Source organism: Euprymna scolopes, chromosome 3, assembly GCF_053919585.1.
Source record: "Euprymna scolopes isolate OS-2025 chromosome 3, ASM5391958v1, whole genome shotgun sequence".
NCBI classification, from domain to species: Eukaryota; Metazoa; Mollusca; class Cephalopoda; order Sepiida; family Sepiolidae; genus Euprymna; species Euprymna scolopes.
The window spans coordinates 28,491,039-28,510,072 of NC_136484.1; the positions used below are offsets into that span (position 1 = coordinate 28,491,039).

Below are 19,034 nucleotides of genomic sequence, written 5' to 3' on the forward strand. Positions count from 1 at the left end.
TATATAATTAATAATTCCTTTCCATCTAGATCTGCCACTGGCAAGGAATCCATAAACCTTCCTTAATGAGTCTTATTTATTGGATGAAGCCAATCCTGCTTCAAGATTCTTTTATTTATGGAGAAGAACGATAATTCTCATTCTTTCCTTCTTAGATACGTCCAACAATCTTGTTAAGAGAACTAGTCTGTCCATTTGTCTGTCACATTTAAGTTTGAAAAAGCATTTTTAACGGCATCCAAGTATCTATATTTATCTGTTGGTCTGTCACTCTGAGGTTTAAAATAGCAAAGACACTCTGTCTATTGGCCTTGTAGTATGAGTAAGCATAGACTATGTATGTACAAAATCTCAACTTTTCCAATGCCTTTTATTTTTCCTTTTTTACATGGTAGTAACCACATATCAAGGCCCGGAAGCCACTTGGGGATAAGAGTTATTGCATGTACAGTAATCAATGGGATAATATCGTACTAATCGTTAGTAATACAGATTTGATAAAGTGTCTTACTTAAGGGGGCGGTTTATCAGGAATTTGGACTTGAAGACATCCAAGTTGTAGTCAGGTGGGAAACAGACAAACGAAAGAGAGTTCCACAGGCGTGCTTTCTTCGTGGAATCTATGTTTTGATTTAGGCACAGATAAAGAGTGGGGAAAATTATTGACAGTGGTTTCAGCTAGATGGGTGTTTTTCATGAAATATTGGCGTGGAAGGGGGGGTCAGAGAACGAAGGTTTAATTATTTTAATAACAAACGAACGATTCCTCTGTCGATATAAACAAAATGCTTTTACTTTTAAGTGTTTGGAGAGCGAGAGATACAATAAAGTTAGTTACAACTAGCGGACTGTGAAAATATGTGATCAACCACTGTTGACAGGTTGACTTTCTCTCCATTCTCTTTTTTCTGGCCTAACAATTTGTTTTCGTATTATCATTACATAAATCGGAATTTTCTTTGTTTTATTCAACGTATGTCATTCTACGTCGGCGGTCGAAAAATGGGACGCGTTTACCTCAAAAGCCACTCTTTTTTATTTCCCGAAAATCTGGTATGCCCAGCTTCATTATATGCCATAGACGTTCTTTGTTGTTTTCCGAAAATGCAGGAGTGTTTAGCTTCATTATCCAACAGTCTGAGGTTTCTATTTACCTGCCTCCTCAGGTGGATTTTTAATGTGGAGAATTCCAGCTCCCCCCCCCTCCTAAAAAAGGGGGCAACAAAAAATGCCTCAGTTTAAAAGGACTTCTCTTTTACTGATCGGGGACAAGAAAGATTAAGTGCAGTATGAGAACAGATACTACACTTTTCCTAGCCAAAAGGTTTGAAGGTTTGCAATATAATTTTCATCGTTACAGATGCAAACTGCATCCATATTTTAGAGACCATTATCAGCAGGGTATGCTTACGTTTTAAATAGCATTTTTGTTGGTCTGTTACATCTTTTTCATCTTCATCATCATTGGTTTACCGTTCATTTCACATGCTGGCATGTGTTGGATGACTTGTAGAAATTGACTTCTAAACTAACCTATATCTGGCTAGGTCTTTATTTATCCATCTTTCTCTTAAATCTATTTTTATCACTTCCTCCCATATTTTTCTTACCTTTCCTCTGCCAACTGACCCTGCTGCCTCAACTCTTCTACATTTACTAACCCAAGAACTCTTTCAATGTAAGCATACACACTGAATTCTTTTATTCTACACATATCTCCCTGTCCAGATTTAATCCTTTTCTGAGGTCATCAGATCTAAGCCTGTCTTTATGACTCTCATTACATATCCATTGTTATTATTCTCATATAATTTCTATCCATGCAACGCATATCCTCAAACCCCTCACTGGCCAGGTTTCACTTTTTAGATACGCTCGTGTATCTCTATAAGGAATATCAGATTGTCTGTCACAATAAAATAGCATTTTCATTACTAAACGCACACATGGAATGGCTGTATCTTAAAATGCGTCCATTCTTGTTTATTTATACAATCACGAGATGTCGTCTTCTATAATATAAATCTCACCTGTCTGTTTAAATGTATGTATGTATGTTTGTATGTCTCGCAAAAACTTTTGACAAACGCAATGGAATTTCATGATATTGGTATCGTTTTGAAGCTCGACCCTTCGGACGACAAACATCGAAAAAATGGCCAAAAACATTAATTCCTTCACCCTAAACTCGGCCGTTTTGTACAAGGAGGGGTCGATTTTTTCGCTGACATTTTAGCAAGTCATCGTCACCGTTGAATTGACTTGAGTTAATTTCAACGCTTTTGACTTCCGGTCACATCATGAAGACATCGGCTAAGACATAAGATTTTCTTTCACTTTCTTTTCCGCCTTCACGGCACAGGTTTAAGCTTGCCTGCCTACTACCATTTTTTTTTTTTTTTTTTTTTTGCTCAACACACACCGCCAAACACCTGGATAACGCTGGCCACCCAGACTAGACTATTATATAAATTTCACTTGTCCGTTTAAATGTATGTATGTATGCAGATCTGCCTGAAACTTTTGACAGAGGCGACGGATTTTCATGAGATTGGTATCATTTTGAAGCTCAATCGTTCGGACGACAAATATCGAAACATTGGCTAAAAACATTAATTCCTTTGCCCTTAACTGGGCAATTCCAAAGTTTAGCTGTTTGAAGAAAGAAATTATTAAAGTAGAAAACTTTCTGGTATTTATGGACCTCAACAATGAAGGGGTGTGATTTTGTTGCTAAGTGGGTTTGTCGGAGATATGTACATCAAGGGGGCACAAGTGCAACGAGTTCATCAGAGCACACTTCATTAAAACACTTGTAAAACAGTCACATGGATACAACATTGCTGCTATGGGACAGGGATTGGAGTTAGTTAACAACGTGGGACCTATTAGATTGAAGACTCTTCTTTGAACCCTATCCAAGAGGGAGAGACTAGTGGTAGATGAACCATCCCAGATGTGGCAACAATATTCCATACATGTGTAAAATAGGAAATTCATAATAGAAGATAAAACATAGGAGTGTCTAAGGGACGTTATGTACAACCGTTTATATTTTATATATTTTTTTATTCCAGTTACCTCATGTTCTCCCAAGAGTCTGCCTTTACGTTTCTACATCTTTTTCTTTCAGCCTCTGCTTCTGAGCTGAGTTTCGAGCAGGCTCTTTGACGTCCCCACTGCTTTGCCGAAAACTCATAGACTGACTAAAACTTCTTGTTTTCCTTTTTCCCGTGATGTATCCGATTAAAGGACACCTTTCTAATTGTGGCGTGATCAATGTCACTTAGCAATTATTGTTTTGGGTTTCCAAAGCTAAATCGATAAACATATCACTTAACTATTTACATAATTAAGTTTCATCTAAAGTTTTTTTTTTTTTGTTTGTTTTTTTACACATTACCATTTATCAAGGCAAGCCCGGAAGCCACTCAGGGATAAGGGTTATTGCAAGTACATTACGTTAATGTGGAGATTTGATGAAGTGTTTACTTAAGGGGGCGGTTCATTAGGAATTTGTTAACATTGGACTTGAAGACATCCAAGTTGTAGTCCGGTGGGAAGCAGGCAGACGGAACAGAGTTCCACAGGCGTGCAGTTCTAAGAAAGAAGCTCTGTTCATGGAATCCACGTTTTGATCTAGGCACAGAATTCAGGTGATAAGTCATCTCCCTCTCAGTACAGACCAATAAGTCTTCTCTGTGTTATGAGTAAGTTGCTGGAATCAATATTAAATAGAGAAATAGTCAACCACCTCAGCAGGAATAATCTTCTTAGTGACACACAATATGGTTTCCGCTCTGCAAGATCTACCGCAGATGTGCTGACGGTTATATCCCACAGGATTAGTGAATCTCTTGACAAAGGCTTCCTTTCTAGGGCAATTGCTCTTGACATATCAAAGGCCTTCGACAAAGTATGGCATAAGGGTCTACTTCACAAGATTTCCAGCTATGGTATAACTGGAAATGTTTTCTCAATCATTAAATCATTTCTCTCCGATAGGCTCATAAGAGTAGTGGTAGATGGACAAAAATCGGAGGCCTGCAATATAAATGCTGGAGTCCCTCAGGGGTCAATCCTGGGCCCAACTCTCTTCCTGATCTACATCAATGACCTCCCTAAACACATACTTAAACCATTCGTTGACATCTATGCTGATGACACGACCATCTACGGCAACACATCAAAGGCTGTAAATGACGAAGTTCTCTCTGATTCTCTCTCCTCTGATCTCGAGCGCGTGGTTCAGTGGGGGAAGATGTGGCTAGTTACCTTTAATGCATCCAAAACCAAACTCCTATCCTTACATCATCAACGCTCTGATCCCCAGCTGGCATCAATTGTGATGGATGGCTCTCGTCTGGGTGAGGCTCCGTGTTTTGACAAGCTTCTGGGTTTAACCTTTACTCCTGATCTGAAATGGAACACATACATCAAGTCTGTTGCCCAGGTCGCTGGAAAGATGGTGGGATCCTTCTACCGCTCTAGAAGATATCTCACTACTGATGCAATTCTCTATCTATATAAAAGCCAAGTACGGCCAAGGATGGAATACTGTTGCCATATCTGGGCAGGAGCTGCCAAAAACAGCCTATCATGCCTTGACAGAGTACAAAATAGACTTTGTGGTTTAGTGGGGTATGCCCTTTTCTCTACCCTGCAACCCCTCTCCCACAGAAGAGACGTTGCGAGCCTATCCTTGTTTTATCGTTATTTTCATGGCAGGTGCTCGTCTGAACTCCAATCCCTGGTCCCCCCTCGCCAATCTTTCACGAAAAACACCCGTCTAGCTGAATCCACTGTGAAAAATTTCCCCCACTCTATATCTGTGCCTAAATCAAAACATAGATTTCATGAACAAAGCTTCTTTCTTAGAACTGCACGTCTGTGGAACTCTGTTCCGTCTGCCTGCTTCCCTCCGGACTACAACTTGGATGTCTTCAAGTCTAATGTTAACAAATTCCTAATGAACCGCCCCCTTAAGTAAACACTTCATCAAATCTCCTCACTAACGTAATGTACTTGCAATAACCCTTATCCCTGAGTGGCTTCCGGGCCTTGATAAGTGGTGATCATTGTGTAAAAAAAAAAAAAAAAAAAAGATATAGAGTGGGGGAAATTTTTCACAGTGGATTCAGCTAGACGGGTGTTTTTCGTGAAAGATTGGCGAGGGGGGACCAGAGATTGGAGTTCAGACGAGCCTCTGCCATGGAAATAACGATAAAACAAGGATAGGCTCGCAACGTCTCTTCTGTGGGAGAGAGGTTGCAGGGTAGAGAAAAGGGCATTCCCCACTAAGCCATGAAGTCTATTTTGTACTCTGTCAAGGCAGGATAGGCTGTTTTTAGCAGCTCCTGCCCAGATATGGCAACAGTATTCCATACCTTGGACGTACTTGGCTTTTATATAGATAATATCAAAACAATATTTCTCTTCTTAGCCTAGCAAGGTCACTGATGTCCAGAATCAGTGTCTCCTGGGAAGCTCTATACAACACCTTTTCTTTACCATTTTTCCAAAATGTACGGCATTTTTCAAAAAAAAAAAAAAAAATTCTTACATTTTTCTACTACTAACCATTTTTACAACTAGATTTCACACAATCCCGAATAAGTACAAAAGGTATCATAACTAATACATATTTCTTAATTTTTTATTGGTTTGTCACCATTTTATTCAGCTGGAATTCCTCTTCAGCGCACCATGGCATTCTGCAGGGATGTGGTTAAACCATTTCACGATTAATATCAACTGCCGTATCAGCCATTCCCTGCCAAAAAAATATATATATCACATGCACCCTTCGCCTTACCGTAAAATTCTGACTCTCACTCTCCCCCATGGTTGTTACTACTAATAAGAGCTTTGTCTAATTTTCGCCTTATTTTACTTCTTTAAATATTTTAGAAACTTTTGGGGACTTACAGCAAAACACATTTTACTTAAAATTTTTAGTGGTCGGCTTCTAATTATACACAATACTTTCTATCATATTGATTCATTCTAAAAAAATCATAAGGTATCTTGTTACATCATTATTCTGTTATGCATTGACGGCATAAATTACTTTCCTTATTATTACTTAATCTGAGTGATTTGCCAACCAATGATGTCACTGCTATTATTCATTATGTCTGCGTTGGAGAAATTCATTTCCCAAAGCTGATACCCAGCCAGTCATGCCTCACAGAAGCACATCCGCATTTTTAATTTGTTATGACGAGAATTACCAAAACGACTCGAAGCCGGTGTGTGTAGCACTGCCCTATCTAGACACAGAACATCGGAAAAAAATGTGCTTTCCTGTCGAGTTACTCATCTTGGAAAAAAAAAAATCATGATGAAAAAACATTTGGGTGAACCACTCCCAAAAACAACAAAATAAAGAACCACCTACATAAATTTAATCTTGTCCCCTCTTTAAAATTCTAATTTTACTAGGCCGACTATGCGTCAAAAAAATCGATTTTAACTTTATAGCCTGTTTTTATTTTTATTTATTTATTTTTATCCCCCACCCCCACCCAATTTCTTTTTTAGACTCTTTCCCTTTCATGGGTATTACTTTCATGGGCATTACTTTCATGGGTATTACTTTCATGGATATTACTTTCATGGATATTACTTTCATGGGTATTACTTTCATGGGTATTACTTTCATGGATATTACTTTCATGGGTATTACTTTCATGGGTATTACTTTCATGGATATTACTTTCATGGATATTACTTTCATGGGTATTACTTTCATGGATATTACTTTCATGGATATTACTTTCATGGGTATTACTTTCATGGGTATTACTTTCTTCTTTAAACGCTTCAATCTCATTTTTCTTTCCTCTTTTTAATAATCACTCCTTCGTCTTGGGATTAAAACAGAAAACCCCTAAATTCTTATGTTTAGCTAACTACGGCTAAATCGATAACCATATCACTTAACTGTTTGCATAATAAACTTTCAGCTAAAGTTATTTTACCTAAACAATATTTCTCTTCTCAGCCTAGCAAGATGTTGTCCGGAATCAGTGTTTTCTGAGAAGCTCTATACAACATATATTATTAATGAATATAGCATAATTACGTAATCAAATCTCCAATACTAATGATTACTACGATACTATCCCATTGAGTACTGCACATACAATAACCCTTATCCCTGAGTGGCTTCCGGGCCTTGATAAGTGGTGACTACGATGTAAAAAAATTAAAAAAATAAATAAAAATAATTACGTTAACACAATGGTTCCTATCAGATTACTAAAGTTAAGCAACATTGAGCCTGATCAGTTACTAAAATGGGTAACCATTTGAAAATACCAGGTGCTGTGTGCTCTCCGCTTTATTAAGCATTGTTTCCAGACATCCTGAATTTCTCCTTGCGACTGAAATCAAGCAGTACCAACTCATATAAAGGAGGAGTTTGTGATTGTGTAAACATTTCTTCACGGTTATATGCACAGCAACTTATACAGGGGGCATCTATCGTCTCTCACAACTGAACAGAGGCTATGATTATATGCGGAGACAGGGGTGCATTTTTATAAATATGCTCAATATTATAACATATTCATATATGAGTAATAGTTTATGTAAGCGTTTTCTAAAAATTTATATATTTTTTAACTAACTAATCTTTTGGCACTTCTGCATATCAGTGACATATTAGCAAGAGGCGAGTTATCGACCTCTGTTCTTCAAAAGAGAACTGACGTCTAGCGGCTATTATGTGAACCTCAAATACAAACATAAACGATAACGCAAAAATATGAAATAACAAAATAAATAACACAAATATATATGAAAATCGAAACATTTATTGAATAAAAAAATGTATCAAAATATAATTTTAATGTATTAATATAATTTCTTTTCAATGAGTGATTCATAACTGAAAATAAAATAATAAATACGGTAAAAACATGAAACATTTATAGACTGTTTTTAGAATTATTTTTTATGGTAAAGTTTTTTATAAAAATGTAGCAAAATATAATTTAAAAAACATGAAATATTTATAGAGGTTTAAGAATTATAATTTTTTTTTTTGTACAGAAAATTGTATAAAAATGTAACAAAATATAATTTAAAAAAAAAACATGAAACATTTATAGAGGTTTAAGAATTTTAATTGTGTTTGAACAGAAAATTGTATAAAAATGTAGCAAAATATAATTTAAAAAAAACATGAAACATTTATAGAGGTTTAAGAATTATAATTTTTTTTTTGTACAGAAAGATTGTATAAAAATGTAACAAAATATAATTAAAAAAAAAAAACATGAAACATAGAGGTTTAAGAATTTTAATTTTTTTTTTTTTTTTGTACAGAAAATTGTATAAAAATGTAGCAAAATATAATTTTTAAAAAAACATGAAACATTTATAGAGGTTTAAGAATTATAATTTTTTTTTGTACAGAAAGATTGTATAAAAATGTAACAAAATATAATTTTTTAAAAAAAACATGAAACATTTATAGAGGTTTAAGAATTATAATTTTTTTTTGTACAGAAAGATTGTATAAAAATGTAACAAAATATAATTTTAAAAAAAACATGAAACATTTATAGAGGTTTAAGAATTATAATTTTTTTGTACGGAAAGATTGTATAAAAATACAACAAAGTATAATTTTAGTTTGCGCGCATTTTAAGAAAAGGAAGAGTTATCGACGCCTATTCTTTTGCTGACAAGTGACATCTGTCGGCGGTTCTTGAAACTAAAATACGCACATTCGCATCATGTCACTGGCATGCAGAAGTGCCTATCTTGTATCCATTCACCAAATTCACAATATCTTGATTTATGTTTAAAAAAAAAAAAACATGAATAATTTTGACACCATCTTTTTTTTTTTTTTTTTTTTTCAGTTGACACCAAATTACGATGCAATTATTAACTGCTGTGGTTTGGGTAGCTATGCATTGTTGAATGATCATAAACTGAACCCTATTCGAGGTCAAGTTATGCGGGTAAGTACATTAACTTGTGTCATGTTGATGGTGTGCATGTATAATGGCTATTTTTATTATTTTAGTTTTAACTGTTTAGATCATAATCTGTCTAGTATATCTATAAAAGTGTGTGTGTGTGTGTGTGAGGGCACTTCTCAACCTATATACTCAACGATTTTTTGCTAAAGCACGGGAAGGTAGGTCAGTAGCCTTAGATATATCTAAGGCTTTTGACAGGGTATGGCACGATGGTCTTAGCAGGAAAATCAGATCATATGGTATTACTGGATGAATACTTAACATAACTGATTTCTTCTTAAATAAGAGAAGAATCCAGGTTGTTCTCGATGGTTGTATGTCTAAACAATATGATATAAATGCAGGTGTACCTCAGAGGTCGATCCTTGAATTTTTATTATTCCTGATATTCATAAATTATCTCCCTGATAACATTGGCTCTGAGATGGGTATGCTGACAACCCCACGCTCTATAACAGGAATGCGGGGAAACCAAATAAACACATATCCAAGTGAAAACCCTAGCGGAAAACCCCCAATCTGTAGTGGAATGGGGACAAAAAATGGATGGTAACATTCAATGCTGCCAAGACTAAGCTTGTTTCCTTCAATAATTACAAGAAACCTTCTCAACCACAAATAGCCATGGCTAATGATACATTATTACCTGAAAGTATTTCATTCAAACTCCTCGGTTTAATGTTCACAGGGAACATGAGTTGGAACAGATACATCAAAGGCATTGCCGCAGCTGCTGTGAGGAAGGTAGGCTCTCTCTACCGTACTAGAAAGTTACTCAAGCCTGAAAGTATCCTGTACCTCTACAAGGTTACCATTCGCCCATGTATGGAATACTGTTGTCACATTTGGGCTGGTGCATCTGCTACTAGTCTCTCACTTCTGGACAGGGTTCAAAAGAGTCACCAACCTAATAAGTCCTGAACTGTCAGCTACGCTACAGCCTCTGTCCTATCGACTAAATGCTGCATCCCTCAGCCTGTTTTACGAGTATTTTAATTGTAGGTGCTCAGACAAACTACAAGCCCTTGTACCACCTCAAAGTAAACACCCTCGACAAACCTGACAAGCAGCAAAATCCCACCCCTATACAGTAGAAATCCCCAGATGCCAGAAAGCCTTCTACTCTAATAGTTACTTCCCCAGGACAGCTAGACTTTGAAATTCCATTCTGGGTTCCTGCTTCCCCGACTGTACTGACATGCAGAAGTTCAAGTGTAATGTAAACAGATATCTTGCTGCTCAACTCCCTACATAGTATCCGTGTAATTTATATCCCAGATAGTAGGCCCCTACATCAAGGTGGCACTGTGCCTCGTTTGGGGTAAAATGCAATCAAAAAAAAAAATTTTTAATTTGGTATATAGCGTATTCAGTCATGTGGGAAACTTTAGCAGCTTTCTTATGTTAAGTATAAATTGATTTGAAAATATATGTCAAGTTGGTCGTATTTGATTATGTTACATGATAAGGGCTGTCCCCTTTTCATGTAAGTATAAAAATAGAGAGATTTAGTTAAAATGAAAATGAAATAGCATAGACGAAATTCGAACCTCGTAATTTAGGTTTAGAAATAGATTACGAGAGAGAATTAGTAAATGGAATGTGAAAAAAACTATTGTTCAGCTTAGAGATAAAATATTTTCAAGAAAAGAATGTGCGTTGTCAATTCTGTTATGAAAATTCAATTGAGGAATGCAACTATAGGATAATTTAATAAACATGATTTTAACATATTGGAAATATAGGTTACCGGGAATATAGGTTAAAATTCCTTTTGTAAACAAAGGAAAAAGTTTTGGACACGCATTTCCAGAACACGTGAAAGAAGACATGTTTTAACATGTGTATGACGTCATGGAAAACGGGAAGTTCTCGATATAGTTAGAAACTTTAGAGAACTGGAAGAGAGAGAGAGTCAGAGGGAGTCTGAGGACGACAGACGACAGTCCAGTTGGGATTCGAACATCTAGAAGCGAGACGGTCACTTTTGAAACTTAGAATGTGAAGCTTTGAATTCTTGACTCAGAAAACCACGACCGGTCGGGTAGAAGAAATAAATCCATCATGTGTTTTTATAAACGTCGTCTTTGTGTTGTAATTCTACCAAAAGGTAAAGTGAAAATTGTTATTATGTCTTATGTATATCATGTGTTTTAAAATGTCTTTACATACACGTCTCGACATCTCATATCTACAATGTGAACACTAAGACTGTCTGAACACTGTTTCTTCACTCAAAGAGCTTCTATTACACTTCTAAGTATGAACATTTTATAAATATGAATCTCGTCATAACACGAACACAACCACAGCCTTCTTAATAAGACTCTCTCTTAATCAAACTCTCTAAGACACAACAATAAACTCTCACTAAGACTCTCTAAGACTCACTTTTGACAAAGAACAATAATAATAAGAATAATAAGACTCCTATATATAACAGTTAACTGTCTTTAGGTTTTGATTTTGACTCAGCTCGAGTATTTTTCTCTTACTTACAAGAAGTGAATTGTTTAGAAAAAACAATACTTGCATGCACGTTTCAGTTTCATTATTTTTACTTCATTTTTTTTTTTTACTATTTAACGATACGTTTAATACCTACGGTATTTCTGTTTATAATAAATAAATTAAGTTTTCATTAATTTAAATAAAATACTTATGTGTATTTTATAACCGGGCAATGCCAAGCGGCCTGCTAGTATATCTATAAAAGTGAGTGTGTGTGAGGACAACTTTTGACTTATATACTCAACGAATTTTTGATTTACAGATTTTGAATTTGGTATATAGGGTATTCAGACATGTGGAAAAAAACAAGCTGGCCTAATGGTTATCGTACTTGACTCACTGTCTTTAGGTTTCGGTTAAAAAAAAATTTTTTCTACTTAGAAGTGAACTGTTTAGAAAAAAAAGCATGATACTTGCATGCACACGTCTCAATTTCTTTCCATCTTATTTTACTTCATTTTTTTGCAAGGAATTTAGCATTAAGTTTAATACCGGGCAACGCCGGATACATCTGCTAGTATCTATATAAAGTTGAATTTATCATAGCACTTACATTGATATGAAAAGACTACGTTTTCGATTTAAAAATTATTAAAACTAACTTAATATACTCAGTCATGGATATGCGAGTGACTAAATAAAGACTATACTAATTTATATATTCTTTGAAAAACGGACTTTCATTAATTAATTTTTTTTTTTTTGGGGGGGGGGTGATTGTTTCGTTTAACTGATTCGTTCAGTTCTATTTATGCATATTTTTTACATCGTGAATGATTGCACAGCATTTAGGATGAAAAAGTTATAGCATATGCACGTGTGTGTGTGTGTGTGTGTGTATGTATATATATATATAAAGAATACCTTGTCTGTGTGTGTGTGTGTGTGTGTGTGGAAATGTTTCTACCAAACTTCTTTCTCAATTTTTGGTCTGCAGACTTGAAACTTTATATATAGAAGATTTGGACTTGTGGAACAAATTCTATTTGGTTTTTAGCCGGTAAAAATAGCTGCTAAATGGTCAAAATTTAAAAAATTCATTTTGGCAAAAGGAAAATGACTAAACCTGTTACTTCTGCAAATGTGCTAATATATAGTTATAGGTTAAAATCGATTAAGTTTTACCATTTTCTTAAGCTATTTGTCGATAGGTCAAACAGTAACACTTAGGCTACAGTGCTAAATATTTTAGTTTCGATTCTAGCTGATGGCACCCAAGTCAACTTTTTAAAACTTTTGAAATCATTACTGTATATTGCGTGTAATATAATAAACAATAGAGAATTGGCTCTATAATAATAAATGCGAAATCTGTATGAATTAAAATATCATATTTAAGCGTATTCTATGACCAGGCAGCACAGGCGGCCTGCTAGTTTAAATGATAAAAGCCTGTAAAAAAAAAAACACAAAATGTTCTGAACTGTGCATCCACACTTGCGCATATCATAGTTATTATGTTGAAACATTGATTCGTATGGTAAAATATTTTATTTACATAACTCATTTTGCTTAATAATCAAACACACAGACACACAAATGCATGGAGTATTGCTGCCACATATAGTGCATTCGTCACAAGTCTCTCACTCTTAGATAGGGTGCAAAAAAGTCTCTCCAACCTAATAGGTCCCATGCTAGCAACCAAATTCCAAACCTTGTCCCATCGCCAAAATGCTGCATCCCTGTTCCTGTTTTACAAGTATTTTAACGGAATGTGTTCTGACGAACTCAAGACACTTGCACCTTGTCGATGTAAATACACCTGAATAACCCAACAAGCAGCAAAATCTCACCCCTACACTATAGAGATCCTTGGATGCCAAAAAGCTTTCTACTCAAATAGTTTCTTCCACTGAAATGCTAGACTTTAGAATTCTCTTCTGGGTTCCTGCTTTTCTGGTTGTACTGACATTTATTTTTTCTTACAAAGGAGTCACCACTTATCAAGGCCTGGAGGCCACTCGAGGATAAGGGTTAATGAGTGTACAGTAGTCAATGGGAAAATGTCGTAGTAATCGTTAGTAGTGGAAATTTGGTAAATTGGATTACTTAAGGGGATGGCTCATCAAGAACTTGTTTATGTTAGACTTGAAGACGATCATATTGTAGTCAGTTGGAAAGCAGGAAAACGGGACAAAGTCCACAGGCGTGCAGTTCTAAGAAAGAAGCTTTGTTCATAGAATCTACATTTAGGTTTAGGCACAGATAAAGACTGGGTGAAATTATTGATAATGGTTTCAGCTAGACGTGTGTTTTTTGTGAAAGTCAGGCCAGGGAGACCATAGATTGGAGTACAGGCGAGCACTTGCCATGAAAATAGTGATAAAGTAGAGATAGGCTTGCAACGTCTCTTTTAGTGGGAAAGAAGTTGCAGAGAAAAGAAAAGGGCATCCCCAACTAGGCTATGAAGTCTATCTTGAACTCTGGCAAGGCAGCTCTTGCTCAGATGTGGCAACAGTACTCCATCCTTGGACGTACTTGGCTCTTATGCAGAAGTTCAAGTTTAGTGTAAGCAGACACTTCACTGCTTAACTCCCTTCATAGTATCCCTGTCGAATTGGTCCCAAAAATGAGCCCCTTGCGTCAAAATGGCACTGTGCATTGTTTGGGGTGAAATATCAAAAAAAAAAAAAAAAAAAAAGACTGGATTCTTAATTTTTGGTACAATAAGTAATAGTCGAAAAGAAAACTCCAAAATTAGCACGTGTTGCTAAGTAAAACTTAACCACACTGTCTAAACTTTTGCAGTGCGAAGAGTACATCTTATTGTCCATGATATATGATCCATTTAAAACAAATTCACGTATGAAAGTTCCTATTTACTTGCCTCTCCACAAGGGCAGAGTAAGGCACAAGGTCAGTTTTTAATGTGAGAAAAAATCCAGCTCTCCAAAAAGGGACACTTTAGATGGGAACAAAAATAAAAATTGTTTCAGTCATACAGGATTTCTCCTCCACTCATCGAGGACAGAAAGGGTGAAGTGCAATATCAGAACAGATACTACACTTTCTTGTTCAATGTTTGAGACTCTTATCTTCATGATTGCGAGATTACATTACATATATTAGCATATACATGTATTTGTGATAGCATTATGTGTGTGACATAATGCATAATTCACATTGACACACCGGTTCCCATTAAATCACAAAAGTTAAGCAACGTTTAGCCTGGTCAGTACTAAAATAGGTGATCATTCACGAAGTCCAGGTGCTGTATGTGTTCTTTGCTTATTTTGGCATTATTTGCAGTCTTCTAGCACTTCTCCTTGCCACTGGACTTAAACAGTGCCAATTCAGGAGAAGTGTGGTTGGTGATTGTGCAACCCTTGCCTCACAATTACACGCACAGCTACCCTTACAGAGGGTATCCATTGTCTCTTGAGAATGTGTGTGATAAATTTTAATGTGGAATAAAGAACGTTATTCCTGGCTCCAATTGCTTTGATATGATTGATGCACTTGACTTTTGCATTCTATGATTTGATAAATCACAATGCGGTAAAGGTCTTTTTTTTCCTTTTTTTTTTTTTTACATGGAAGTCACTTATCAAGGCCCGGAAGCCACTCGGGGATAAGGGTTATTGCGTGTACAGTAATCAGTGGGATAGTATCGCAGTAATCGTTAGTATTGGAGATGTGATAAAGTGTCTTACTTAAGGGGGGGGGTCATCAGGAATTTGTTTATGTTGGACTTGAAGACATCCAAGTTGTAGTCAGGTGGGAAACAGGCAGACGGAAGAGAGTTCCACAGGCGTGCAGTTCTAAGAAAGAAGCTTTGTTCATGGAATCTATGTTTTGGTTTTGGTACAGTTAAAGAGTGGGGAAAATTTTTGACAGTGGTTTCAGCTAGATGGGTGTTTTTCATGAAAGATTAGCGAGGAGGAACCAAGGATTGGAGCTCAGACGAGCACTTGCCATAGAAGTAATGATAAAACAAAGACAGGCTCACAACATCTCTTCTGCGGGAGAGAGGTTGCAGGGAAGAGAAAAGGGCATCCCCCACTAAGCCACGAAGCCTATTTTGTACTCTGTCAAGGCAGGATAGGCTGTTTTTAGCAGCTTCAGCCCAGATGTGGCAGCAGTATTCCATCCTTGGGCATACTTGGTTTTTATATAGATAGAGAATTGCATCAGTAGTGAGATATCTTCTGGAGCGGTAGAACGATCCTACCATTTTTCCAGCGACCTTGGCAACAGACTTGATGTACATGTTCCATTTCAGGTCAGGAGTAAAGGTCAATCCCAGAAGCTTATCAAAACATGGAGCCTCCCCTAGACGAGAGCCATCCATCTTCCTGTCGAAATGCGTGATTAGCAAAGTAAAAGTAAAACAACAGTCAGCAATTTTCTTCAATGTCTACCTGTGCCTAAATCTAAACGAAAATTCCATGAGCATAGTTTTTTTCCTTGAGCTGCTCGTCTGTGGAACACAATACCATAGAGCTGCTTTGTGGCTGACTATAACATGGTCGTTTTCAAGTCCAACATGAATAGGTTCTTGAAGAGCCATCCTCTAAAATGAATTATAAAATTTCCATTACGGTACCAATTAACCATTATCCTTGAGTGGCCTCTGGGCCTTAATGAGTAAAAAAAAAATGTACTTTTAAAAATTTAAGATAAATCTGATGGCGCCTTGATGCTAATTTCAAGGACTCATTTGAAAGTTCTGGTTTTAGGGTTAGATCTTTGGGGCAAACCGATTTTAAAGAAATATTTTTAAGAAATACAACAAACTGAACACAAAAGAGATATGCTACATTGTTTAAAAATGGAAGTCTTCTCATATTTTTTCAAGGTTAAAACTGAATTAAGGTGTTAACTTCTTGCTGTCTCCCTCAGATTTGGAATTTTTTTTTTTTGTATTTAATAACTTCACTGAAAAACTTCATACTGTTACTTCTTTGTTGTTTTGACAGGTAAAAGCGCCATGGCTAAAACACTTTGTCATCATGGACAGACCAAGCACACCAGTATATATTTTCCCCACGTGAGTCTATTTTAATCCTCATTTTATTTTTAGGTTTGCATCATCTGACATTGTTTATGCTACAGTGTATGGGATATCTAGACATGTTATGCAGTTGGTGCAAGAGGTGAAACAGTGTATAAGGCTGAACCACCCGAACACGTAAGGCATGCATAATTCCCACTAATACGAAGTGTTTGATGAAACATAGTTGATGAGAACCTTTCTTCCAGTTTGTTTTCGATAAACAAACACAACTTTTATGAAAATAAATTTAAATGTTTGTGTATACTTTTCACCAAATCTTTTCCTAAGTGACATGGTATTTATTCTATCTACTATAAATTGTTAGAATGTAAATCTAATACATAAAAGGCTATACGTCTGTCTGTCTGTCTCCATATTTTCAAACTCTATCTCCTCCAAAATTAAAAGTCACAGAGGGGAGCTAGGGGCCTCAAATGATTGGATTTTTGACAGACCGTTCTGTTATGGGTCTTTAACCGGTTAAAATAGTTTTAAGGGGTCAAAAATGGGCCGGAATTTAAAAAATCGTTATACATTTTGTACATTCACCTTAATTTAGTTTTAATTTTTAATACGTCCATATGTGTGTCACGTTGGTCCAATCGTAATGTCACAAGCTTTGAATGTTACAGTTTTTGCTACTAGTCTCTCACTCGTGGACAGGATTCAAAAACGAGTCGTCAACCTGGTAGGTCCTGAACTGTCATCTAAGCTTTGGCCTCTGCCTATCGACGAAATGTTGCATCCCTCTGCCTGTTCTACAAGTAATAGTGGATGCTCCGACGAACTACAAGCCCTTTTATCCCCTCAACGTAAATATCCCTGACAAACCCACCAAGCAGCAAAATCCCACCCCTACACAATAGTGTTCCCTAGATGTAAGAAAGCCTTTTACTCTAATAGTTTCTTCCCCAGAACTGCTAAACTTTAGAACTCCCTTCCGGGTTGCTTTCCCAACTGTACTGACATGCAGAAGTTGAAGTGTAATGTGAACAGACATCTTGCTGCTCAACTCCCTACATAGTATCCCTGCAACTTATGTCCTTGATACTAGTCCCCAACACCAAAGTGGCACTGTGCCTTGTTTATGGGGAATTTAAAATATAAATATATGAAATTTGGAAAATTTTACGTCCTGGCAAAGCTGCCCTTCCCCCCCCCCCCGCTAGTTCAAGTGGAAATTGACAGGAAAGCACTTTAATATATTTACGTACGAGACAAAGGTAGGTATCTACATTAAAAATCATGAAAAAATATCAAGTAGAATCTTAATTAAAAATCTGTGACACTATCGTTTTCTGAGGAGAGTTACTTGGTGTGTTGTGGGGACGTTTCTTGAACTGTTGTTACGTCCTGAGGACAGCAACCAGCTCCCGGGGTGTTAAACACTAGGCATATGTACGATAGAAATATCAAAGATGAATCACTGAAGTTGAATTGATGTCTGCTACATGTGCTAGTGGGTCGTCTTTATGGGCATGATTTTATTATCATTGTTAATGGCAGGGACCGCTTTGCTGGAATTGAACGCTTGTATAAAAATAAGCCAACAAAACATTTTTTATAAAAAAAATAGAATTATTTATTCTTAACAATTAAAAAGAGCATTTTTTTTTTTTAATTTGATGTATGTCAGCAATAGAATTATTTTTTTTAATTTGATGTATGTCAGCAATAGAATTTTTTTTTTTTAATTTGATGTATGTCAGCAATGGCTTTTGCAGCCAAAAATTGGTATGTGTCCATGTTGTTTGGAGCCCCAACTGAAACATTTAAAACAATTCTTCTTTCTTTTCAAGAGAGAGAAAGAGAGTAATAAGAAGAGAGAAGAACAAAGGAAAGGAAGAGAGAGAGAAGAGAGAGAGATATGCATACAAGAAAACAAAGCAACCGAAATATTATTTTGTCTTTCAATTCTGAGGACAGCAGCCAGGTTTGATCTTTCACTATGCACCTGATTACATTAACAATCTCGGGTTGCTCCTATCACCTGTCAAACTGTTGAGTTGGCAGGCTTGACATTTTGGATATCTGCACCAGCTTGTCACTGCACACGTCCTCACAAGTACATAACAAGTCTGGCACAAGGTTCACTTTCCAGGAAGACCCCCCCACATCTCCCCAAAAAGGAGCGTCCTTATTGTGTCACAACAAGTTTTATTATATTTTCTGATCTGCCATTGATGAGATCAGAAATCGTGTGAAGCAAGGGGAGGTAAGTCAGTCTGTCATTTAACCCGGTAATAATAAATGTAGTGTGACCATTAGGCTCGAATCGTGTTCATTATAGTTAAAATTTCTCTCGGACCCCCATTCTATCTGGTATTGTCAAAAAAGAACAAACAAAACAAAAATAAATATATCTAACTCAGCTTTTCTTTCTGTTTTAGCAAAAGTCATTTATTAGCGTTACTTTCCAAACAATGCTTGCTTTTTGTTTTTTCTGTTCATTTCATCTGCCATAAGATTAACAGAACCCTGCTTAAAAATCTCTCGCCGCCATCACAGGGCCACACGTTCAT

At 36.3% G+C, this 19,034-nt stretch overlaps 1 protein-coding gene across 4 annotated transcripts in view; it reads left to right on the plus strand.

The window, feature by feature from the left end:
• The window catches only part of LOC145254378 (D-aspartate oxidase-like), a 117,757-nt gene that overhangs the window by 83,460 nt on the left and 15,263 nt on the right, over window positions 1-19,034 (plus strand). For all 4 annotated transcript variants that reach the window (XM_080113020.1, XM_080113021.1, XM_080113022.1 and 1 more), the window contains 2 exons: window positions 8,877-8,978; window positions 16,436-16,506. In XM_080113020.1, the coding sequence (XP_079969146.1) occupies window positions 8,877-8,978; window positions 16,436-16,506 (173 nt within the window). The remainder of the gene's footprint in view (window positions 1-8,876; window positions 8,979-16,435; window positions 16,507-19,034) is intronic.